General features: G+C 43.1%; 2 protein-coding genes across 2 annotated transcripts in view; one reads left to right on the top strand and one right to left on the bottom strand.

Moving 5' to 3' along the window:
- LOC126355038 (collagen alpha-2(IX) chain-like) overlaps nt 1–27580 on the bottom strand; it is a 122906-nt gene that overhangs the window by 90613 nt on the left and 4713 nt on the right. The window lies entirely within an intron of this gene.
- Nucleotides 5575–27580, top strand: part of LOC126355037 (beta-1,3-glucan-binding protein 2-like) — a 43264-nt gene continuing 21258 nt past the window's right edge. The window contains exon 1 of the mRNA XM_050005189.1: nt 5575–5734. Coding sequence (XP_049861146.1) covers nt 5593–5734 — 142 coding nt within the window. The 5' untranslated portion in view covers nt 5575–5592. The remainder of the gene's footprint in view (nt 5735–27580) is intronic.

Genomic DNA, 27580 nt, shown 5'->3' with positions numbered 1-27580 from the left:
ATCTCGTATGGTTCACGGGAAGAATGACTGTCTGAAAGCCTCCATGCGCGCTCTAATCTCTCTAATTTTACATTCGTGATCTCCTCGGGAGGTATATGTAGGGGGAGGCAATATATTCGATACCTCATCCAGAAACGCACCCTTTCGAAACCTGGCGAGCAAGCTACACCGCGATGCAGAGCGCCCCTTGCAGAGTTTGCCACTTGAGTTTGTTAAACATCTTCGTAACGCTATCACGATTAACAAATAACCCTGTGACGAAACGCGCCGCTCTTCTTTGGATCTTCTCTATCTCCTCCGTCAACCTGATCTGGTACAAATCCCGCACTGATGAGGAATACTCAAGTATAGGTCAAACGAGTGTTTTGTAAGCCACGTCCTTTGTTGATGGACTACATTTTCTAAGGACTCTCCCAATGAATCTCAACCTGGTACCCGCCTTACCAACAATTAATTTTATATGATCATTCCACTTCAAATCGTACCGCACGCATACTCCCAGATATTTTACAGAAGTAACTGCTACCAGTGTTTGTTCCACTATCATATAATCATACAATAAAGGATCCTTCTTTCTATGTATTCGCAATACATTACATTTGTCTATGTTAAGGGTCAGTTGCCACTCCCTGCACCAAGTGCCTATCCGCTGCAGATCTTCCTGCATTTAGCTACAATTTTCTAATGCTGAAACTTCTCTGTATACTATAGCATCATCCGTGAAAAGTGGCATGGAACTTCCGACACTATCTACTAGGTCATTTATATATATTGTGAAAAGCAATGGTCCCATAACACTCCCCTGTGGCACACCAGAGGTTATTTTAACGTCTGTAGACGTCTCTCCATTGATAACAACATGCTGTTTGCTAAAAACTCTTTAATCCAGCCACACAGCTGGTCTGATATTCCGTAGGCTCTTACTTTGTTTATCAGGCGACAGTGCGGAACTGTATCGAACGCCTTCCGGAAGGCAAGAAAAATAGCATCTATCTGGGAGCCTGTATCTAATATTTTCTGGGTCTCGTGGACAAATAAAGCGAGTTGGGTCTCACACGATCGCTGTTTTTGGAATCCATGTTGATTCCTATAGAGTAGATTCTGGGTTTCCAAAAACGACATGATACTCGAGCAAAAAACATGTTCTAAAATTCTACAACAGATCGACGTCAGAGATATAGGTCTATAGTTTTGCGCATCTGCTCGACGACCCTTCTTGAAGACTGGGACTACCTGTGCTCTTTTCCAATCATTTGGAACCTTCCGTTCCTCTAGAGACTTGCGGTACACGGCTGTTAGAAGGGGGGCAAGTTCTTTCGCGTACTCTGTGTAGAATCGAATTGGTATCCCGTCAGGTCCAGTGGACTTTCTTCTGTTGAGTGATTCCAGTTGCTTTTCTATTCCTTGGACACTTATTTCGATCTCAACCATTTTTTCGTTTGTGCGAGGATTTAGAGAAGAAACTGCAGTGCCGTCTTCCTCTGTGAAACACCTTTTGAAAAAGGAGTTTAGTATTTCAGCTTTACGTGTGTCATCCTCTGTTTCAATGCCATCATCATCCCGGAGTGTCTGGATATGCTGTTTCGAGCCACTTACTGATTTAACGTAAGACCAGAACTTCCTAGGATTTTCTGTCAAGTCGGTACATAGAATTTTACTTTCGAATTCACTGAACGCTTCACCCATAGCCATCCTTACGCTAACTTTGACATCGTTTAGCTTCTGTTTGTCTGAGAGGTTTTGGCTGCGTTTAAACTTGGAGTGAAGCTCTCTTTGCTTTCGCAGTAGTTTTCTAACTTTGTTGTTGTATCACGGTGGGTTTTTCCCGTCCCTCACAGTTTTACTCGGCACGTACCTGTCTAAAACGCATTTTACGATCGCCTTGAACTTTTTCCATAAACACTCAACACTGTCAGTGTCGGAACGGAAATTATCGTTTTGATCTGTTAGGTAGTCTGAAATCTGCCTTCTATTACTCTTGCCAAACAGATAAACCTTCCTCCCTTTTTTTATATTCCTATTAACTTCCATATTCAGGGTTGCTGCAACGGCCTTATGATCACTGATTCCCTGTTCTGCACATACAGAGTCGAAAAGCTCGGGTCTGTTTGTTATCAGTAGGTCCAAGATGTTATCTCCACGAGTCGGTTCTCTGTTTAATTGCTCGAGGTAATTTTCGGATAGTGCACGCAGTATAATGTCACTCGATGCTCTGTCCGTACCACCCATCCGAAACATTTGAGTGTCCCAGTCTATATCTGGTAAATTGAAATCTCCACCTAAGTCTATAACATGCTGAGAAAATTTATGTGAAATGTATTCCAAATTTTCTCTCAGTTGTTCTGCCACTAATGCTGCTGAGTCGGGAGGTCGGTAAAAGGAGCCAATTATTAACCTAGTTCGGTTGTTGAGTGTAACCTTCACCCATAATAATTCACAGGAACTATCCACTTCTACTTCACTACAGGATAAACTACTACTAACAGCGACGAACACTCCACCACCGGTTGCATGCAATCTATCCTTCCTAAACACCGTCTGTACCTTTGTAAAAATTTCGGCAGAATTTATCTCTGGCTTCAGCCAGCTTTCTGTACCTATAACGATTTCAGCTTCGGTGCTTTCTATCAGCGCTTGAAGTTCCGGTACTTTACCAAACCAGCTTCGACAGTTTACAATTACAATACCGACTGCTGTCCTGGCTTTGCCCCACACCCGTTGAGGCTGTTGCCCTTTCTGTACTTGTCCGAGGCCATCTAACCTAAAAAAAACCGCCCAGCCCACGCCACACAACCCCTCCTACCCGTGTAGCTGCTTGTTGCGTGTAGTGGACTCCTGACCTATCCAGCGGAACCCGAAACCCCTCCACCCTATGGCGCAAGTCGAGGAATCTGCAGCCCACATGGTCGCAGAACCGCCTCAGCCTCTGATTCAGATCCTCCACTCGGCTCTGTACCAAAGGTCCGCAGTCAGTCCTGTCGACGATGCTGCAGATGGTGAGCTCTGCTTTCATCCCGCTAGCGAGACTGGCAGTCTTCACCAAATCAGATCGCCGCCGGAAGCCAGAGAGGATTTCCTCCGATCCATAGCGACACACATCATTGGTGCCGACATGAGGCACCACCTGCAGATGGGTGCACCCTGTACCCTTCAGGGCATCCGGAAGGACCCTTTCCACATCTGGAATGAGTCCCCCCGGTATGCACACGGAGTGCACATTGGTTTTCTTCCCCTCTCTTGCTGCCATATCCCTAAGGGGCTCCATTATGCCCCTGACGTTGGAGCTCCCAACTACCAGTAAGCCCACCCTCTGCGACCGCCCGGATCTTGCAGACTGAGGGGCAACCTCTGGAATAGGACAAGCAGCCAAGTCAGGCCAAAGATCAGTATCAGCCTGAGACAGAGCCTGAAACCGGTTCGTCAGACAAACTGGAGAGGCCTTCCGTTCAGCCCTCCGGAATGTCTTTCGCCCCCTGCCACACCTTGAGACGACCTCCCACTGTACCGCAGGTGAGGGATCAGCCTCAATGCGGGCAGTATCCCGGGCAACCACAGTCTTAGTCCGATCGGGGGATGCGTGGGACGAGCTGGCCGTCCCCGATAAACCCCCATCCGGACCCCCACAGTGATGCCCATTGGCAACAGCCTCAAGCTGTGTGACTGAAGCCAACACAGCCTGAAGCTAGGAGTGAAGGGATGCCAACTCAGCCTGCATCCGAACACAGCAGTTGCAGTCCCTATCCATGCTAAAAAGTATTGTGCAAAGAACGTCTGAGCTAATCTACAGAGAGTGCAAACAAATCAACACAAAATTTAAACGGTTATTAAAATACAAGATTGCCTAGTAAATGCAGTAATGCTGCTACTTGAGCACTGCTGATACTGCTCGGCGGCGGATGGAGACTACGCGATTTTACACTATTCAGGTACTAAAACGCGATGCTACAACTCTCAAATACTATAATACGCCCGAAATTTATGAATTAAACAATGCAAGTACCAAAAACACGCAAAGAAATTAAGAATTAAAATATGTAACAAATGAGTGAGCTAGGAGTATACGACTTGCTGTTGCAGCTACTTATCCAACGGCGGCAGGGAGCAGGGATAATGCTGCAACCTGATTTGCTGTTTGTGATATCAGCCAATCAGAAAAATGCAGGCTCGCGCCAATCTATGCTGGGAACGAATCCTTTGGTGTTATCTAGATCGGTCGGGACTGAGGGTTCGAACTAGTAATATCTGATTGAAAGTAGCTCCGACGAAAGTACTGTAAAATCGCGGAAAATGCTAATTACGAGTTCGCGAAGTAGTACAAAACGTATTTAAGTGAACGGTATAGTGGAAGCCGTGTGGAATTTCGGACGGAATATCAAAATATTGCTTTTGACTGTTAGTTAAAACCGCGTGGCGTGTTGTGCTAGCTAAGACTGGAACAGGTGTTACTCTAGAGCAGAGTGCACAACATTTGGGCGAGCATTTTCATAACTAAACGATCTAATGAACTCTATTAACTTCGGTAAAGGGTGTAAATACCATAAGCTGGCTACGTTTGTGATTGTGGTGTGCATGGGAACTTAACATTGTGTAGACACTTAGTACGGACTTGGCAGTATTAACTGTGATCTTCATCGTAAAAATACACCTGAAAATTTACATTACTTTTATTTCGGAACTAACCACACCCCTTTTACCGGACAATTCTATGTATGTTGCGACCTGCAGTAGACAGTAGTGGCCTAGTATTTTCTAATACAGCTTTTAGCTAGACAAATGAACATTGCTGGAAACTGCCAGGGCGGTAAGAAGAAACGTACCGCGCCGCAGCACTATCATAGGGACGTACTAGCATACTTGGATCACAATGTGCCAGGCCAGTGGATAGGACGCAGGGGACTAATCGAGTTTCCTGCACGCTCTCCTGACCTCACGCCGCTGGATTTCTTCTTATGGGGCACAGTAAAAGAAGAGGTGTACAAACGTAAACCACGTAACCTGGACACACTTTGGAATGAGATTCAGGCAGTGTGCGCAGAAATCTCATTGGACACTTTGTACGGCGTATGGAATCAGTGGTGACTCGTACTCAGAAATGTATTGATGCTGAAGGCCACCAGTTTGAACATTAATCACATTTGCAAAGTACATTTATTTTTCCAATTGGATTTTAAGCTTTCCATTTCCAGAAATGTAACATTGTAGAACGGGAAGTAAATTTTCTATGACGCTTCAAAGTGTTTATACATTTTTTGACGCACCCTGTATGTATTCGTTTGTTTGATGTGTTGGTGAATGTAGATGAGAGAGGTGTTTCAGTAAAGCAGTTGACGTTTTTGTTTTGTTGTTGTTGTTGTTGTTGTTGTATGTTATTCTAGTCAATAGTTCACAAGTTTGAATCAACAGCCTATTAGTCAGATAGTTCCCGCATTTGCACGGCGTATACAGTGTGTTTTTGCAGGCGCTGGTGACGCAGATTGTGGTGCCTGTAACCGCAGTGGGGCCCGCCTGCCGTTTGTAGCTGCCTGGAGGTGGGGGTCTGCAGATATAGGCGGCCGAGCAGCCGGCGCCACGGCAGTCAGCGGTGGGCGAGCCATGGCGCTGCTACGAGTTCTGGTACGTGTGCTGGCGGCCGTCGTGCTGGGGCAGCGCGCCGCGCTTGCAGAGGGCGTCTACTCCGTGCCGGAGCCCCACATACAGGCGCTCAGGCCCAAGGGGGTCCGCTTCTCCATACCAGGTACACCACGCTACCTGCCAGACTCACTGCTACCGTGCTCTAGACCAAAACTAGCTTTCGTTCTATTCCATCTACAATCTGAAATTTCAAGGGTACCAGTGATCAACTGTTCGGAGAAAAAGGTCCTCCACAACTTGTACAGAAGAATAGAAGGATGTGAAAGATAGACGTAGCTGATAAGGGACGGAGACATTGTTCAATTTGTATACTGAGCATGTAGTGCAGGCAACTAAAGATAAAGGTAGAAAGGAAATTAAAGTTCATGGGAACGGTAGGGGCGTAAGTTTCCGTTAGAATATCGTACAGTCCAGAATCGGTATACCAATCATGCAAAATCTCCGTGAGCTTTGAGGCAATGATCCCACCGATGCACCGAGTTGAAGCTACCCGTTTGGTCCTCTTGCATGAAGAAGTCCGTAACTGCCTGCTGCACATCATCGTCCGACAGGAATGTCGAACTTTCAGTGCCTTTTTTTAAGGGCCCGAAGGCATGAGAGATAAGGACTATTCGGCGGATATGGGGATGTGTATTATCAAGTCACGGTTGATTTTCAACAAACATGCTGACCCATTCACATTCTTCATTGCCGGCCGGAGTGGCCGTGCGGTTCTAGGCGCTACAGTGTGGAGCCGAGCGGCCGCTACGGTCGCAGGTTCGAATCCTGCCTCGGGCATGGATGTGTGTGATGTCCTTAAGTTAGTTAGGTTTAATTAGTTCTAAGTTCTAGGGGACTGATGATCTCAGGCGTTAAGTCGCATAGTGCTCAGAGCCACTTGAACCATTTGAACATCCTTCATTCTTCGATGGGTATCTATCAGTGTTTGTCCTTCGGCAGCCAAGAAGAGGACAACAGCACGTTGGTCCTGTTTCGACACATTTGATAATAACCTCGCCACTGTACACGTTTCCGCATTTACAGCACCCACGTCGAAGACACAAATGCCACACTAATCCCTTGAGCACGTGCCAGCGCATTTATACGCGCATCGGAATCGCGCCACGTTTAGCTAACGTACTCAGACGGAAACTTTTTGATCGCCCCTTACAATTAAAAACTTCGAGTATAATTTCTTAGACTTTCCCTGCGATTCGCTGTTGTCTTGTAGAATCGGGCGTACTCTGTTGGTCCGCGTCTTCCCAACACGTTATTTCGACGTCGTAACTCGGCGGCTTCATCAGGTGTTTCCAGAGACTGACGAAGACGCCAGGCCATGACGCCTAAATGTCGTTTGGGAAGGCGCGGACCACCGCCAGTACACCCGATTCTACGAGATGACAAAAACTTTGAGCTTTGTTCTCTGTCAGACACGGGGAAGGAGTTGGAACATCGGCTGAACCGAATAGACAGTGTCTTGAAGAGCGTTATAAGATGAGCACCAAGGGATCGAATTAAATGAGGCGATTCCGAGAGAATTGGATTAGAAAATGAGACGCTAAAAGTAGTAGATACGTTTTGCTAGTTTGGTAGCTAAATAACTCACTTTGGCCGGCCGCGGTGGTCTCGCGGTTCTAGGCGCGCAGTCCGGAGCCGTGCGACTACTACGATCGCAGGTTCGAATCCTGCCTCGGACATGGATGTGTGTGATGTCCTTAGGTTAGTTAGGTTTAAGTAGTTCTAAGTTCTAGGGGACTGATGACCACAGCAGTTGAGTCCCATAGTGCTCAGAGCCATTTGGACCATTTTTTTTAAACTCACTTTGACAAAAGCAAAGAGGATATAAATTCAGACTTGCAACAGCAAGAAAAGTTTTTCTGAAAAAGAGAAATTTGTTAACATCTGAGGCCTTTCAGAAAACACGTGTCTTGTGTGTAGCTTTATGTAGGAGTGAAAAGACGATGAATAGCACAGACAATAGATTTCGTAACATAGTGCTAAAGATGAATCGTAAAGATGTGGTGGTTTCATCGGAAAGCTAATGAAGAGGTACTGAATCTAATAGGAGAAAGAGAAATTTACGGTAGAACTTGACTAAAAGAAGAGGTTAGTGGACAGGAGACATCCTGTGGCAATATCGTAAATGGCAGGATTCCGAGCGCGCGGAACAAGAAGGGTGGGGGAAAGGGGGGTGAGTAAATTTTTGAGGGAGATTAGAGTCAACTCAATGTCAGCTGCTATAGTTGTGCAGCGAAGAAGACACTTGCACGGCATCGGCTAGCGTGAGCTGTGCGTCAGACCAGTCCTCAGACTGAAGGCCAACTGGTTTATTAGAAAATAAACGCCGGAGGAGAAACTAAAGACGGAAGAAGGAAGAGTACAGTTTAACGTGCCGCCGACATCGACGTCATTAGAGACGCAGCCGGAACGTTTCGAGGATGGTTAAGTAAATCGGTCTTGCCCTTTCAGAGGAAGCATCCCGGCATTTGCCTGAAGCGATTTAGGGAAATAATTGAAAACGTAAACCGGAATGACCGGACACGTATTTGTATCCGGTGTGCTGATCACTGGGCCACCCCTCTCGGTGCGGAACTAAAGAGGAGATAAATGTTGACCGGCAAAAGCCACAAAAAAATTTATTGGTAAAGTTAAATGTGTTGTCGTCGAATATAAATTTGTTAGGAAGTATTTTCTGAAAGTATTTTTGTGGAGTGTATCCTTATAAGAAAGTAGGCAGTGGACGATAACAGAAGCTTTTTAAAGATGATGCTACAAAATGTTTCAAATGGCTCTGAGCACTATGGGACTTAACATCTGAGGTCATCAGTCCCCTAGAACTTAGAACTACTTAAACCTAACTAACCTAAGGACATCACACACATCCATGCCCGAGGCAGAATTCGAACCTGCGACCGTAGCGGTCTCGAGGGTCGACACTGACGCGACGCGCCTAGAACCGCTCGGCTACACCGGCCTGCGATGATGCTACAGAAGAATGCTGAAGATTTGATGAGTAGATCAGATAACCATTGAAGAGGAACGGAAACGAATCCAGGCGAAAAGTACTTTGTGAGGCAACTTGAAAATAGCACGAGTAACGTTGTAGAACAGTTACTGTGGAATCAAGAATAGGTAATTTGTAATGGAGCGGAGTAAATAAAGATCAAGAATTGAATATATATACAGTTTCGAATGGATGAGGTAGCAGCAGATAGGAATGATGTTACCCAGCAACCACTCTTCGGACGAACACCACACCTACTTTAGTATTGTAATACTAGCTTGAGGCTTGGTTCCACTACGAGGTATGGTCAGATAAAAACGTAAGTTAGTGCTTTCCCCAGCCCAAAAACAGTTTTAACATTGCAGTGTTTTATTAGGCATGGGGTGCTACGTCTTTTGCTTTCTCCATCCTTTGAAGTGAATTACCAGGCCAGTTACAGAGGTACTCACAGTATAACGTGCACTCAGAACTTGGCATTTCTCACACATGCAAATCAGACCCAGAGATAGGAGAAGCGGTAAGCAACAGAAAAAATCCTAGTGCCAACTGGGAGTAGAATCCCCACACCGCTGGGTATTTAGTCTGACACCTGCGCAGTCACCGAGCCCACATTTACTAATTTGCGACTTAATACTTTCTTCCATCGAATGTCTCGCATCTGCAGCAGTGCCGCTTCATTTATTGGTAAACCACAAGATAACAATTCTTTGATTTAAAGTTTGAGACAAGACGAGTGCCCTGGAAAGAATACGAAATTCGTTGCGCCGTATACTGCTTGAAACGGTCCTGTCAGCATCCTCTGTTCACATAGCTGTGCACAAATTCAAACTGAAATCTTACAAGGTAACTACAGTGATTCGTCTGAACAGATAACGTTGTTCGACGTCAGTATTGTAAATGGCTATTGCAGTCTGAGCGCAATGTGAGAGCTGATCTTGAAATGCTCATTTTGTATGAGGTATGGCTGCATTTATCGAGGCGCGTGCAATCGCAGGCCAATAGATGTTGCAGTACCGAAAAACTTCGGCAGTTACATCAAGAGCATCTGCATGATCTGAAAACGGGAGTATGGTGTGCAGTTAGCGCAACACAAGCTACTGGACTGATCTTCTTCCACCAAGTCGTACCTTTTGATAGGTTTGTGAACAATATACTGCAAGCTTTTTTCAGCGAACTAACAGCTAATAAAAAGACTTACAGATATTTCGTGCAGGACAATGCCAGAGGCCACACCTCCAACGTGTCTATGCTAGTATTACGAGGATAGTCCCTATGATCAGAATCAACTTTTAGTATTGTCATATTCGTATAGCCCCATAAACCTTTTCATTTTTCTAGTAATTTTCTTCCGTACAATTATTTCGTCATATTTATCTGCCAACTTAAATTTCTATGTTCTTTTCTACACTGTGTTCCAAACGTACGCCTTCAGAAACTAATACGCTGAGTTCCCTAACAGTATCAGATATCAGCAGAGCTTTCTTTGTCTGCACTTATTTGATTCTGATATACTCCTTACTTCCTCTGTTGTGTATAATCTTTCTTTTTCGTTAGCAGAATTATTTCATTTCTTCCATTACCATGTTGATCCCGACTTTCATGTTAAGCAAGTTATTCTCCTTTCAACTACTCTTCACCATCTTCGTTTTTGTTTACTATTAGCAATATTCTGCGCTAAATGTTCTGTCCATATCTTACAACAGACCATCAAAGTATTCCTTAAATTCAACCAAACTAAAAAGATTCTTTGATAGAGTAATCCAAACTATGTTAAAAATTATGTTTACATATTGATAAGCATTCAGAAAATGTGACACATATTGAAAATTGCTTTTTCGTTGTTAATCTATATCTGTGTAACACAAAAATGAATGCATGTTTGTGTATATGTTCTACCTCTCCTCCTAAACCACTGGATCGATTTCATCCAAATTAGGAATATACTACTTATTGTCTGGAAAGAAACAGTACGAACCATAAAGGCAGGGGTGGGGGTGGAAAGGGATGGTAGCCACTGACATCTAAATTGCTTCGCAGATAGTATCAGAATGCGTTCCAGAGGATACACGTGCGGACGGGCACAGCTGAGATGAGAGAATGGGAGGAGGAGATGCACAGAGAAAGAGAGAGAACGAGATGGATTGATGGAGGGAATGGGGTATGGAATGAGAAGGGGTGTAGGAGATGGACTAACTGATAGGGGAGAGGAGGAGATGGACAGATGGTGGGAGGATGAGATAGAGGCGAAGGAGGAGATAGAGAGAGGGGGGGAGGAGGAGGTAGACAGAGAGACGTGAGGAGATATGGACAGAGAGAGGGGAAGAAGGTGGACAGAGAGAAAGAAAGAGAAGATGGATAGAGAGAAGAGGGAATGGACAGATGGAGCGGGGCGAACAATGAGAGGATTATTAGAAGATGGAAGAGGGACAGGTTGTGAGGATACATATGGAAAAGGAACAGATGTGAAGAGGCAAATGGAAGTTGGACAGATGTGAGGAGGCAGATGGAAGACGATCATATTGCGAGGAACCAAAGAGAAGATGTACAAGGTGCGATGAAGCAGGTGGAAGAGGGGGGAGAGAAATGGCAGGGGGAAGCTAGGGTAGGGGAAACATTTAAATTTTTCCTGATTATTTTTATGGAACAACAGCTAAGATCTACCATCATGTAGGCAGCCGGTGTGGCTCCTGTCCTCTGTAAATCTGTGTGTTGAGAGGCAGTTGGGTTGCAAAGACAGTGACATATCAATCAGACCATCTCTGCAATGCCTGAAGCAGTTTTTCCCAAACTTGGTACACGTATCACTTGCAACCTGGTAAAAATTACTGTTACAGTTAGATATCCATGGCACCCCTGCTACTGAGGTAAAGGTGAAAAGGAGTGACGTAAAGGCATAACTCAGGGGCGCCTGTAGCAATTTCAACAAACTTTAGTATATAAATGACTCATTTATTTGTATATAAAGAGTGTGGTAAAGATACCCCTATAGCCCCTAGGGGTGGGGATGGGAAGGGAGTGAAAATTGTTCTAAAACAACCGCTTTTGGTATTTCTCTCCTCTATTTGGCTGACATAGAAAACTTTAGAAGTATGAAGTGCAATTTGTCTCTTACTTTCCTGTTCAGTGTGTCAAAAAGGTTGCGAGAATGAGGCGACCCAATACTTTTGTCAATGTGTTTTTGGACCAATGATTATGCCACACAGCTGAATACCACAGATAAATTCAACATCCTCTCTGGGGTCGTATGTTGTAAAACAGCAGAGATTGAGACATATATGTGTGAATTATATATATGGCACACACTTAGTAGGTGAAGCAGCAGGTAAAAAACTAATTGTCAATATAAACTGCACGATACCGGTACTGCTTGACCTGGTGTACTTATGACGTCAATTATTTCATATTCGTTTCACTGCTGATCATTCCATACTATATGCCAAGGAAAGCAAGTTCACGTTTTAACCTTAGCAATACCAACGCAGCACCCCATAAAAAATTAAAGAGAAAAAAATTGTTAATTGTTGTTACCTTTGAACAACATAATTTTTAAAGAGGTATTAATGTGTTAGTAGGAGCCAGAACATGAAAATATCTTTTAATGCACCCTTAGCAATATCAACGCATTTTCCAAAATCGACGCTCTTTCGGTAACATGTACTAAGAGAGGGGGGTGAGGGGGGGGGGGGGGCGAGGCGAGTACCTTATCCCCTCCCTAAAATCAAATTTAAAATATGCAGATTTCGTTAACTTGTTGACTTTTGCTCACAACATACTTTTTAGAGAGATATTGATGTGTAATTAAGATCTGAACCGAGAATATTTCATACAACATTTATTGTGGAAAGTGATCGCTACTACTATGACTTAAATTTGAGGTTAAGTTTAATTCAAAATTTAAAACATTTATGGAATCAGAAGAATTCACAAAAAATAATAATTTTTAAAAATTTTAAAATACAAACTAACTCGATTACAATATTTCCAAATGATGGGCGTGAAGAACATTCCCCTCCCCCTTGGCACTGCGAGCGTTAATGTTGTTGCTTTATTCTTAACTATTGGAAATGAAGTATCGGAGTGCTTATAAACCTTCCGCAGTTTTGTCTTCAAAATGATAGGGTGTGCGCCTGTCGAAATATCGGCGTTTGTCGACGACGTGTCCGGCTTCATTTCCGTAAATTGTGTCAACAGATGTAAAGTTTGTTTCTGAAACACCACAGAGGGTGTTATAACGCCTTTAGTGTTTACAATGCAAGGTGTTTATAAATTAGTTGTGCAGTAATCATTAATTGCGGATAGATTAAATAATTCATATCAGTGTAAGGCCAAGAGGCGGCCACACGGATAGGGGGAGCTGTGTGGCGTGGATTGGGCGGTTTTTTAGGTGAGAGGGTCTCAATGAAACACAAAAAGGGCTTCAGTCTCAAAGGGTGCAGTTTGAACACAGGAAATACGAAGAGCTAAGAACAATCGGGGTAACAGTTTAAAACTGTCGTAGCTGTGTTGGAAAAGTATCATATATCCAAACGCTAATACAAAGTACTGATGCTCAAATCGTTATAGGCACTGAAAATTTGGTTAAGCCGGAGATAAGTTGAACCGAAATTTTTGTGAAGGACCTAACAGTGTTGAAACCTTCCCGTCTAATATTGGATGAACGTTTGCTTGCTGACTGAACGCTGCGTCTCTTAAAATCTTTTAACTGCTGCTCTGTCAAGACTACCTGCTGATTATTACGACGAAACATAAAATGTGTTGTCGCCGTGGCCCTCAGTCGTTACCTGAAATTATTAAGACTGATTCTTACCTTTAATTATTTATACTGGATCGCCATCTGACTGCTACAGCAAACTGTGGAATGAATATACTTACTTCTCTTGAACATAATTATAAGCTGCTGGTGGAGTTTCATAATACTTTGTGACTGGAATTCTTTAAGTTGAAGTTAATTTAGATTTGATAAAAGCTGAAGCTCAGTTTAGACTTTTCTTTTAAGATAACAATAAATTCCGTAAAGCATTTACGTGAATGATTTTGGGATAGAAAATTCTTAATGCATTTAATCTGGTAGAAGTTAACTATATTCTGAGAACGATCTTGACAAACAATTACAAGGGGTATAGTTCTTTACAAAAATTCTTAAAAAGTAGCGTTGCGCTACATACCTAATTTTCCATCAAAATTACATAACTATATTATGAGAACGATCTTGACAAACAATTACAAGGGGTATAGTTCTTTACAAAAATTCTTAAAAACTAGCATTGCGCTACATATAGCGAGTGGCTGGCGAGCACACCGCTTCTTTCAAAGTGTTAATTCATACCTCGCTTACAGCGACCTCCTCTCATGTCTCGCTAGCTACGACTGCCTCGTCTCACATCTTACTCGCAACAACTCGCTTCCAACGCTCAATGCTACAAAAGTGCGGTCTCGCCGCCAACAATGGTTTTTGGTGCAGACAATCCCTGCTACCATTACAGATGTATTACTGCGCGCTGTTTCCCGCTCTTTCTCAAAATGTATCTATGCGCGGTTTCCCGCTCTTTCTCAATAATACACAATGCAATTTAATTAACAAAACAATTTAAATAAGAAACAGTTCAGATAATTACATGCTAAAACAGTTTAAATACGCCTATTACATAATTACATATGCCGCTAAAGACCTAACAGTGTTAAGAAAAGATAGGCTACATACAGTTGGCGGTGGGGCGTTTGTTGCTGTTAGAAGTAGTTGATCTTGTAGCGAAATTGTAGTAGATAGTTCCTGTGAGTTAGTATGATTAAAAATTATTCTTGGCAACCGGAATAAAATAATAGCTTGAGCCTTTTACCAACCTTCCAATTGAGATGATTCAATTGCTGAAAGGCAATTCACACATCTACCGACTTTAAAAAAAAAAAAAAAAAAAAAAACTTTCAAATGGCTCTGAGCACTATGGGACTTAACATCTGATGTCATCAGTCCCCTAGAACTTAGAACTACTTACACCTAACTAACCTAAGGACATCACACACATCCATGCCCGAGGCAGGATTCGAAACTACGACCGTAGCGGTCGCGCGGTTCCACACTGAAGCGCCTAGAACCGCTCGGCCACCCGGCCGGCGCCGACTTCAATTTACCAAATTTTCAAATGTGTGTGAATTCCTAAGGCACTAAACTGCTGAGACTTACACACTACTTAAACTAACTTATGCTAAGAACACCACACACACACACACACACACACACATGCCCGAGGGAGGACTCGAACCTCCGGTGGGAGGGGCCGCGCAATCTGTGACATGGCCACAGAGCATAGAAGGATGAGCATAGAAGGATACAGAGCGACCTTCCCCACGGCGGAGGCCTGGCCGGCATGTGCTCGCCTACCTCGCCCCTCTGGGCTCCTACCTGGCCGGCTGGGCACAGCCCGCGCTCCTCTTTCCTGCCTAATTTTTTGCTTACTACCTTATCTCACTTGATTTTCTGATCTCTAGTTGTTAGTTCAAATGGTTCAAAAGGTTCAAATGGCTCTGAGCACTATGGGACTCAACTGCTGTGGTCATCAGTCCCCTAGAACTTAGAACTACTTAAACCTAACTAACCTAAGGACATCACACACATCCATGCCCGAGGCAGGATTCGAACCTGCGACCGTAGCAGTCTCACGGTTCCGGACTGCGCGCCTAGATCTGCGAGACCACCGCGGCCTGCAGTTGTTAGTTATTAACGTATTCATGGAGATGAACGAATAAACTAAATAATATAGGCAGCGAGGTAAAAAAAACTTAAAAACAAATCAAATGGCATGGCACTACTTTCACTGAAAAAATTACTTTTTTAACACATACTATAATTGCTTGCTAATTTCATTACTTTCGCACGGCAATGAGCATCCAAAATTACCTGTAGATTATTGTTATGTTTAATATATTCACTAAAGAAATAACCGAAAAGCAAATAGGTTGTGCACAATTCTTTTTCATTGTCTCTCCGCACCATTCTCTTCCTAGAGATCATAACGGAAAAGCTGTTTTTCAGCGAGGTAAAAAAAACTTAAAAACAAATCAAATGGCATGGCACTACTTTCACTGAAAAAATTACTTTTTTAACACATACTATAATTGCTTGCTAATTTCATTACTTTCGCACGGCAATGAGCATCCAAAATTACCTGTAGATTATTGTTATGTTTAATATATTCACAAAAGAAATAACCGAAAAGCAAATAGGTTGTGCACAATTCTTTTTCATTGTCTCTCCGCACCATTCTCTTCCTAGAGATCATAACGGAAAAGCTGTTTTTCAATCCTATCATAATTCAGCATTAATGTCTTATTAATTTGAACATTAGCATAAATTAAAATGAGTAAAAAATAAAGTAGTAAGCTTAATTATTTCTAACAAATTTTTATTATTGGCCTTTGAAATGAAAATTATTTTGTCTAATTTTTTTGTCCCTCAATATTCTTGTTTTTAACACATGCATATTTCTTGATTCTAATACTAAAATAAATTTTCCCAATACTGTCAGTTATCCAGTTTCTGTGATCGTCTTCCCCACCATTTGAGAAGTGTGGCGAGTCGACAAATAAATTGAGATTTGAGCACTGGTTGAGCAAACTGTTTCAATAAAAGGTAAGTTTGCTCTTTGGTCTCCCTTTCAGTGTCATTGTCTCAAAAATGTTTTCACAAATCCTACATATGCGATTCACATCAGACGAAGGCTACACCAACCCTCCACGGTTTTTAATTGAAACCAAATTGACAGCTAAGTTCAAAGGCATATTTTCGTTATGTCCAGTGATTGCCACCAAACATTCTTCACATTTTATTTTCCGTCTAGGCTCCGCGCAACGTATCCTCCAATGTATTCCATAATATCCATACTTAACGAGGAAAAAACTGGCTCCATTGGTAAGAAAGGTTCATCTTCTTCATCACTTCCCCTTGAAACTTCTGCGTCCAACAAGCTTGATTTAGGCGTAGACACATTTATTTTGTCTTCACTGCTTAATTTAGTTCCAATTCCAACTCCCAAAAGGTCAATTTTATCAAGTGGTATTACATTTCCACTGCTAACATCACTTTCATGCAACTGCTTATGCACGATAATTTCCCTGAACAATTGGCAAAACTCGTAAGCACTTGGGTTGTCGTTGTTTCCCCCTCTCCTTCTGATATAGCAGAACAATCTCTCTAAATGGTCTTGACTTATTTTATACATGGGTATATATTTCAGCAACTTCTCCTCTTTTATAAGTCTGACATACATTCTGCGCATGCTGTTGATGCATATCAGAAAACCCATAAAACCAGTTTTACGGGAACCATTGAGTACTAATCTGCCGGTTTTTTTTTTATGCAGAATGTAAGTTTCTGCTCTCTCTAAAGTTAGACAAACATCAAGTTCACTATTTTCATTTATTGCTTGTTTTCAATATTTTTTCTGTAATAGTTCTGGAATTTAGTACATCAAATTAATCATTAAAAATATTTACGAATTTGATAGTTCCATCACAGTCTTCGAAGCCTGGAATGCATTTCATTTTACAATATTTCAGCGCATCCGCCACACTCCTCCTAAGCAACTGAGCTCATAGCTTCACTTTCATTTTTTATTTTTGAACCACTCATGCTGATTTTTTTTTACTTTATTAGCTTACTCTTACCTTCCATTTGTTGCAGATGTAACAGTTTATCGAAGGCTTTCCAGCATATACCTCTCCCATCTGAGTCGACTCATTTTTTCAAGTCATGGAGAGTATTGCGTACTAACTTTAGCATGTTAGATGGATCGAAAAACACATTGATATGATGAGGTCCTGTTTCGAAATGTGTTTCCAGCTACTTTGGGTCTTTGAAATTACAACCAAATTTTCCGAAATACGCAAAATTGGATGAAGTACAATCACAGGTGACTGAGACGACTTTTAGGTTTATGTCTGACAGAAGTTGCAAACACTGAGAAATCAGACAATAAATTTGTTCGCTAGTGATCCCTTTAATGAAGAAGTAATCCAGAGGAATTTTCCACAATGAATTGAGGCACACAAGATGAATGACGAACACTTCATTGGCAATTGGGGCTCCGTCGTCCGTATTTCCACATCCGAGGTCCATGTATGCATACAACTTTTTTCCATCCCAATCAATATGCTGTAGAATGGCCATTGAATCGAGTATCAAACTGCACACAAGTTCCATGGTGAAGTTTGCATTTTTCTCTCAGTACCCGGAAGATTTCTGAGCTGAAACCTGGTTCAGCATTGATGGAAGAAAACTACTTAGCAATTCTTCGTGGATGCGGCTGGCAAGTCTGAAAAGTGTGTCGTACAAAGTTGTAAGCCTTAGGAGAGAGGAAATGCAACGTTGTGGCGAAATTCCGTATGCAGTCATCGTACTGTTTCTTCATGTTTGAATTCACACGCTTTTCTGACTCTCTCTGCGCAAGACACAATGATGTTGGAGAAATGTTGCACAACAAATCGCCGTGCTCTGACTGAATATTTTTTCTTTTTAATTATTTAACGATATCTGTTAAACTAGTCACTTTTAATTGCAGTCTCTTTTGTTTCAGTTTCATATTCCGAAGTTTTTTTCTAGATTCACTTAGTTTTTGTTGGGTCTTTTCTAGTTTTTCTTTAGTTATCGTTAAATCAGTTTTTGGTACTTCGGGCACTGACGATGGAATAGGCGAAGTAACACGTTTGAGAGCTCTTCTTACCTTTGAAGCTGATGTTGATGGCTGTAGATGTGGTGGATGTGAACTAAATATCGATGGAACTGCATCTTTTTTCAAATATCTTCGAAAAGGAGAAGAATTCTCGAAGTCTTCCTCGCTGAAATGACAGCTGCAGATACGGCTGTGAGTTGAAGGTTTCTAGTTGTCTCTTCTGATCGCTCGAATCCATTTCTCCTTCAGTTCTGGATCGTTATGAATGCGGTGGAAAGAAATTCTTCTCCTCTCGATTTTTTTTTATCTACGGTTATGACAACCGTACGCCACACACACATACCCATTCGAAAGCAGGAAAATTTTCGCGCACAACAGCAAAATCTCACACAACTCGTCTCCGACTCCACACCGAACCAACACTGGACTGAACAACGAAAAGCTCTAGAGTGCATACTTGTTCGCATAAAGGAAGGAGTTAACGGTACCCAGGCTGGAACGGCAGCACAGGGCCACAGCGCGGTAGGTGTCCAGGGAAACGGGGTTACCTGGCATATCCTGCACCAGCCGAAGGCCGCTATATATCCTTCTATGCTCTGTGGACATGGCACCTCAACCGCACGGCCGCTCCGCGCGGCCTTCAATTTACCCTCGATATATTGCCGGAAATACATGTCTCAGCCCGGAGGCAGGCGTAAAGCATCATCCGAAATTGTGCTAAACGCATTCTCTGAAAATTATTTCAAGCATTTAGTTCATGAGCCCACTCGAATAGGAAATTGTTGTGAAAAAGCATGTGACTTCTGAGCAACAAATAATCGTGAGCTAATAACGAGCATCAAAACGAATACAGGGATTAGTGAACACAACGGTCCCATATCCTCCAAACATAAATGAAAAATATACCTGCTAAAAAAAGCAGATAAAATGTGCTTAACACCTTCCTGAGAGACAATCTCCAATCAATCCAAATTAAACATGTGAGTGTAGAACAGATGCGGCTTGAGTTCAGAGAAATAGCGTCGACAGCTATTGAGAGATTTACACGAAATAAATTAACAAACGACGAAAGCGCGGACTTCAATGCGGGATGCTTATACACTACTAGCCAGTAAAACAGCTACACCACTCAGATGACGAGCTACAGACGCGAAATTTCACCAACAGGAAAAAGATGCTGTGATATGCAAATGATCAGTTTTTCATAGCATTCACGCAAGGTTGGCGCCGGTGGCGACACCTACAACGTGCTGACGTGAGGAAAGTTTCCAACCGATTTCTCATACACAAACAGCAGTTTACCGGCGTTGCCTGGTGAAACGTTGTTGTGATGCCTCGTGTAATGAGGAGAAATGCGTACCATCACGTTTCCGACTTTGATAAAGGTCGGATTGTAGCCTATCGCGATTGCGGTTCATCGTATCCCGACACTGCTGCTCGCGTTGGTCAAGATCCGATGACTGTTAGCAGAATATGGAATCGGTAGGTTCAGGAGGGTAATACGTACGCCGTGCTGGATCCCAACGGCCTCTTATCACTAGCAGTCGAGGTGACAGGCACCTTATCCGCATGGCTGTAACGGATCGTGCAGCCACGTCTCGATCCCTGAGTCAACAGATGGGGACATTTGCAAGTTCAACGACGTTTGCAGCAGCATGGACTATCAGCTTGGAGACCATGGCTGCGGTTACCCTTGACGCTGCATCACAGACAGGAGCGCCTGCGATGGTGTACTCAACGACGAACCTGGGAGCAGGAATGGCAAAACGTCAGTTTTTCGGATGAATCCAGTTCTGTTTATAGCATCATGATGGTCGTATCCGTGTTTGGCGACATCGCGGTGAACGCACATTGGAAACGTGTATTCGACATCGCCATACTGGCGTATCACCCGGCGTGATGGTATGGGGTGCCATTGGTTACAGGTCTCAGTCACCTCTTGTTCGCATTGACCGCACTTTGAACAGTGGACGTCACATTTCAGATGTGTTACGACCCGTGGCTCTACCCTTCATTCGATCACTGCGAACCCCTGCATTTCAGCAGGATAATACACGACCGCATGTTGCAGGTCCTGTACGGGCCTTTCTGGATACAGAAAATGTCCGACTGCTGCCCAGGCCAGCACATTCTCCAGATCTCTCACTAATTGAAAACGTCTGGTCAATGGTGGCCGAGCAACTGGTTCGTCACAATACGCTAGTCACTACTCTTGATGAACTGTGGTATCGTGTTGAAGCTGCATGGGCAGCTGTACCTGTACACCCCATCCAAGCTCTGTTTGACTCAATGCCCAGACGTATCAAGGCCATTATTACGGCCAGAGGTGGTTGTTCTGGGTACTGATTTCTCAGGATCAATGCACCCAAACTGCGTGAACATGTCAGTTCTAGTACAATATATTTGTCCAATGAATATCCGCTACGGCCGCAGGTTCGAATCCTGCCGCGGGCATGGAGGTGTTTGAAGTCCTTAGGTTAGTTAGGTTTAAGTAGTTCTAAGTTCTAGGGGACTGATGACCTCAGAGGTTAAGTCCCATAGTGCTCAGAGCCATTTGAACCATTTTTAGTAGTAAAGTGAAACTGCATAAAATTTCGACATGGGGTGAGCAGAAACCACATTACACAATCGAACATGGATGGGACTTGCCTAAGTAATTTTTTGTGTTGTAAGCTGGTATAATAAGATTTACGGTCGTTTCTTTTTTTTCTGAGTCAACCGTAACTGGAATATCGTACCTGTATATGCCAGAACACCACCTAATGTCTCAATTACAACAGGATACGGGCACAGAATTTATTTTCCATCAAGAAGCTGTGCCACAACGTTATCATCGTGACGTTGTCGCGTATCTCTGTAGGAATGTCCCGAGTTGGATTGGACGTGGTGGAACAATATCCTGGCCTCCACGATCACGTGATTTACCCACCACGGAGTTCTGTGTATGGGGTCATACTAAAGACAGAATGTTCGTTCCTCCGCTTCCGCGAAACGTCGACGATCTGCGACAAGGGATAATACGAGGGTGGTTTGAAAAGTTCTCAGGATCACCACGAGAGGTCAGCGCTAGCGCAACGAGTTGTCCACGTGATATTCATTGGACTGTTGCCTGTAAACACGTGCCACGTCAGTGCTCTTGGAAGAGGGCTGTGGCGGTGACGTGGCTCTGTTGTTGTTCCCGCGTAGTGATTTGCGAAGATGCAAAAAATCGAGATTCGAGCAGTGATTAAATACTTAGTAAAGGAAGGTATGAAAGCAAAGAACATTCATGCCGATTTCCAGAATAGACTGGGGGACTCCGCTCCTTCATATTCAACTGTTGCCAAGTGGACAAATGAATTCAAATTTGGTTGGGAGAGATTAGATGATGATCCGCGCAGTGGTCGGCCAAGATGTATCACTACCCCAGAAATCATTGCAAAAGTGCACAAAGTGGTCTTGGAGGATCGCCGATTGAAAGTGCGTGAAATTGCTAACGCTTGCCAGATGTCATCTGTAAGCGTATATCTCATTTTAACTGAAGAATTAGAAATGAAAAAATTATCTGCAAGATGGGTGCCGCGACTCTTGATTGAGTAACAAAAACGCACGAGAATGGACATATCGGAACAATGTTTGACCAGTTTTAGGAGAAACGAACAAGATTTTTTGCACCAGTTTGTAACCAAAAATGAAACTTGGGTGCACTACTATACCCCAGAGACAAAACAACAGTCAAAGCAGTGGAAACATGCTGCTCCGCCACCAAAGAAAGCAAAGATAGTTCTTTCGGCGGGAAAGGTCATGACATCAGTGTTCTGGGATGCGAAGAGGATTGTGATTGTAGATTATCTCCCCACTGAGCAAACAATTACTGGTGACTACTATGGTAACCTCCTGGCCAAATTGCACTGGACTCGCATTCGGGAGGACGACGGTTCAATCCCCTCTCCAGCCATCCTGATTTAGGTTTTCCGTGATTTCCCTAAATCGTTTCAGGCAAATGACGGGATGGTTCCTTTGAAAGGGCACGGCCGATTTCCTTCCCAATCCTTCCCTAACCCGAGCTTGCGCTCCGTCTCTAATGACCCCGTTGTCGATGGGACGTTAAACACTAACCACCACCACCACCACCTGGCCAAATTGCAACAAAAGATACGCAAAATAAGGCCAAGTTTAGCAAGGAAGAAAGTCACCTTCCATCAAGACACTGAGCGCCCGCACACATGTGCAGTCGCCATGGCAAAATTACACGAACTAAGGCATGAATTGTTGCCATACCCACCTCATTCACCGAATATGACTCCATCAGACTTCCATCTCTTGCCAAAACTGAAAATTTTTCTTGGTGGACGAAGATTCACTTCAAAAAAGAATTGGTAACCGGAGTTGACAACTATTTTGCATGCCTACAGGAAACTCATTTTCGAGACGGGATCAAGGCACTGGAACGTCGTTGGACCAAGTGCATTAATCTGCAAGGAGACTACATTGAAAAATTTAAAAAAAGTTTCAGTGATGTAAGTACTTTTTTCTATTCCGTTCCAAGAACTTTCCAAACCACACTCGTACAAGCAGCTGCCACCATAAATCAAGGTCTGCTCTATAGACTTCGGCAGCTAACTGACTACAGATGGGACAAAATGCCTCTGAGCACTATGGGTCTTAACATCTGTGGTCATCAGTCCCCTAGAACTTAGAACTACTTAAACCTAACTAACCTAAGGACATCACACACATCCATGCCCGAGGCAGGATTCGAACCTGCGACCGTAGCAGTTGCGCGGTTCCGGACTGAGCGCCTTAACCGCGAGACCACCGTGGCCGGCCAGATGGGACGTTTGTGGTGTTACAAAAAGTAGCTGCATTAAACATTTGTAAATAAAACTTAAAGATATACTGTATTCAATGTCGTGTCAAATACTTCTGACAGTTATTTACCTTTTTCACAGTTAAAGGTTACTATTGTGTAACTACGAGTGTTGGAACTTTAATAGTGGCAACTATTTATTTACAGCTCGTAAAAAATAGATACGCGTTTCAAAGTTTTACTAACCTTCAAAGTAGTCACCAGCATTGTGTATAACCCGTTACCAGCGATGTGGAAGCCGTAGGATACTCTTAGCAGTGCTAGTTGTGTTGACAGTTCGAGCGGCGTGGTCTATTGCCCGACGAATTTGTAGCAGTTCTGAAACGAATGCCGTGAAATATTTCCTTCAGTTTAGAAATCGAGTTGAACTTACGAGGGCTTAAGTCAGGAGAGTACAGTAGCTGTTATAGCACTTAGCAGCCTCATCAGTCAAACAAATCAGTAACAACTTGCCCTGTACGTGCTTGAGCATTGTTCTGCAAATCGATGGTCAGGTCCTGCAGAAAGTGTCATCACTTCTGTCTCTAAAGCGGTCGTAGGTTGTATCCCAAAGATGAACATCAACTGTCAACACAACTGGCACTGCTAAGAGTATCCTACGACTTCCACATCGCTGGCAACGGGTTAAACAGGCAATGCTGATGACAACTTTGAAGGTCAGTAAAAGTTTGAAACACGTATCTATTTTGTACGAGCTGTAATTAAATAGTTGCCATTATTAAAGTTTCAACCCTCGTAATTTATAAATAGCCTGTACATATACGATGTTGGTTTGGTAATTCTGGCAAAAAAAAAGTAAGAAAAAGTGTTCGTTTCATAAGCAGCCCGCCTTACTTCTTAATATAATCCCCTCTGAGGGATATAAGCTTGGTACAGCGATCCTCCAGCTTTTTAGTTCCATCGAAAAAATAACTGTAAAATACTCGTTGACTGCAGCTATCACTTGCTCATTTGATGATAATTTCTTCCCAACAAGTCAAATTTTCAATTTGGGGAAGAGGAAGAAGTCACTTGGGGCTACGTCTGATGAATAGGGTAGGCAAGCAACCAATTCAAAGCCTAGGTCATGCTCTTTCGGCATTGTTACCGCTACTGTGTGCGATTGTGGAGAAGCAATTTTTTGCGTACCAATTTTGGACACGTTTCAGCCAACGCAAGTTTCATACGATACAAGCACAGTAGGATCCAGTTACGGTTCTGCCTTTTTACAAGTAATCTATGAGGATTATTCCTTAGGAATCAGCCGGCCGCGGTGGCCGTGCGGTTCTAGGCGCCGCAGTTCGGAACCGCGGGACTGCTACGGTCGCAAGTTCGAGTCCTGCCTCGGGCATGGATGTGTGTGATGTCCTTAGGTTAGTTAGGTTTCAGTAGTTCTAAGTTCTAGGGGACTGATGACCTAAGATGTTAAGTCCTATAGTGCTCAGAGCCATTTGAACCTTAGGGATCCCAAAAAACCTTATCAACTGAGGAAATGGTCTTCGCCTTCTTCGGTGCACTTTCACCGCATTTTGTCCATTGTTTTGAACATCGTTTTGACTCTGGTGTGTAAACCGAGCGAGGTGGCGCAGTGGTTAGCACACTGGACTCGCATTCGGGAGGACGACGGTTCAATCCCGTCTCCGGCCATCCTGATTTAGGTTTTCCGTGATTTCCCTAAATCGCTTCAGGCAACTTCCGGGATGGTTCCTTTGAAAGGGCACGGCCGATTTCCTTCCCCATCCTTCCCTCACCCGAGCTTGCGCTCCGTCTTTAATGACTTCGTTGTCCACGGGACGTTAAACACTTATCTCCTCCTCCTCCTCCTCTCTGGTGTGTAATGATTGATTCAGGTTTCACCAACAGTCACAAATCGGTGCAAAAAGTCTTGCTGACTACGATTTAAAGATCACCAGACGTTGATTTGAAGAGTTGTGCTGGATGCACTTTTGGTCGACTGTGAGCAATCGCAGCAACCACCTCGCACGCAGCTACTTCATGAACAACTCTCCGTGCAAGATATTATGCACTCGCTCTGTTGAAATGTCTACAGTCTCAGCACTCTCACGAAATTTTATTCGGCGGTCTTGCATTGCCATATTATGGATTCTGTCAATGGTTTCCTTCGTGGTGAATTCAACTGGTCGGCTGGAGGGTGATCGTCTTCGGTACCTGACCAACCGCATTTATATTCATTAATCCAAATGTAAATCATCTTCAAAGATGGTGCAGAGTCCTCATGAACTGCATCCAGTTCTTTTTTGTTTTGTGGAGTAATCTAACCCTTCGATTGAAAATATTTAATAACTGCACAAAATTCCATCTTCAATCACAGTCGACACACTGACAATTCCGACGGGTTCCAACAATGAACTGTGCAGTGTACATTGTTGAAAGTCCTTGGAACAATCAAGCTTACCAAGCACGACAGTGCAGCAAAAAAGTTCCATTCTTCTATGGAAATTTACCAGACTTATCAAAACACCTTCGTAAGTGATCTGGTAGATAACGTCGGAAAGTTGCAACTCCAGAAGACAGCAGCAAAAAGACGATTGATGCACGGACAGGCAGCTGGTTCTCAACGTAAATAAATGTGACGCATGTGCATAAATAGGTGAAGAGCTCCACTATTGTTCCATTACACTTTCGTGATAAAGCACTGGAATCAGCAACTACCATAAAATAGCTACGAGTAAGCTTCTGGAGCGAGTGAAATGACCACACAAAGCTAGCAGCAAGAAAAGTAGGTGCCAAGCTGAGACTCAGTAGAAGAGTCTTAAGGAAATGTAATTCATCCACGGAAAAAGAACTTACAAAACTTTTGCTCGACCGACTGTTGAGAATTGCTCGTCTGTATGGAACCGTTACCAGGTCGGATTAATGGAATATATACAGAAGGGCTAATGAAGAGCGGTGCGGTTGCTCACGAGATCATTTAATCGAGGCAGAAGCATTACGGATATGCTGAACAATCTTCACTAACAGACGCCACAAAAGAGGCGTTGTGCATTAGAAAAGGAAACATACAGTCGGCTTCTTAATCTCCTGATAAATAACATATTGTCAAAGCCAAGCTGAGACTCAGTAGAAGAGTCTTAAGGAAATGTAATTCATCCACGGAAAAAGAACTTACAAACCTTTGGCTCGACCGACTGTTGAGTATTGCTCGTCTATCTGGAACCGTTACCAGGTCGGATTAATGGAATATATACAGAAGGGCTAATGACGAGCGGCGCGGTTGCTCACGAGATCGTTTAATCGAGGCAGAAGCATTACGGATATGCTGAACAATCTTCACTAACAGACGCCATAAAAGAGGCGTTGTGCATTAGAAAAGGAAACATACAGTCGGCTTCTTAATCTCCTGATAAATAATATATTGTCAAAGTTCCGATATTGAGAAGGCTATCAACTCATACAGCGAGAATGTACCTGATTTACCAGGCCATAAATTTAGGTTATTTGTATTTTTGTGATCTGTCAAAGACATCTGACTGTGGAAATCACAAAATCCGTATAAGTAAATACGAGTATTACGGTGTAACAGAAAATATTTCGAAGTGGTTGAAAAACTATTTCTCCGACAGGAAAGAGACATCACTAGGAAAGATACGTTAATTAAGCTAGCAGACATCATCCAACTGGTAATCAACAACATGTGGCGTCTCACGAGGTTTCATCTAAGGGTCTTTATCAGTAACATAGCCAGATGCCAAGTTTGTTTTGTTTACAGATGAGACAAACATTTGCAAAAAATATCAAATCAAGTGTAGCCTTAGAAAGGTCGATTAATGCAATTTTCATGGACATTAATAGATGGCTCACAGCCACTTCTTTGTCACTAAACTTTGAAAAAACACACTATATGAAGATCAGAACCCGTAACAAGTTTCCCGTGAGTACTTATATGTGGCTAACATATGACGCGAGCAGATACAAAAAGATAACAGCCCGCCTTCCGCAAATATTAGTATTCAATGGACTGTGTACAAAGACAGACCAACAGGCATTACATGCATTGACCAAAAACGGATAGTGGTATGTAATATATAGATCATATGAGTGAAGCCATTAATTGCAACTTTTTATGACATCATCTAACTATGTACCTGTTGTGTTCTTAGCATTGAGAATGGCTAGTTTCTAGCTGAAATCTAGATCTGTCAATAAAAATTCCAAAGGACGACTGATAGCTGAAATCTATTATTTACAAATCAATATAACGGTCGCTGCGTGCAACAGCCTCGGAATGAAGGGTAACCTGATGATTCAGTGTTAAATTCTTGGGATCACAGCTTGATAATAAATTCAAATGAGAGGAGCATACCACAGAACTTCTGAAATCCCTAAACAGATCGCTATTTGCAGTGCGAATGTTGTCTGACTAGGTGTTAAGAAAATAAAAACGTAGCATGCTTTGGTTAATTTCATTCGATGATGTCAAAAAGGATTATTTTTTGGGTAATTCATAAAGCC

The sequence above is a fragment of the Schistocerca gregaria genome, chromosome 3 (genome assembly GCF_023897955.1).
Source record: "Schistocerca gregaria isolate iqSchGreg1 chromosome 3, iqSchGreg1.2, whole genome shotgun sequence".
NCBI lineage: Eukaryota > Metazoa > Arthropoda > Insecta > Orthoptera > Acrididae > Schistocerca > Schistocerca gregaria.
The sequence above is the reverse complement of the archived record's forward strand: the minus strand, read 5'-3'. Positions and strand labels throughout refer to the sequence as shown.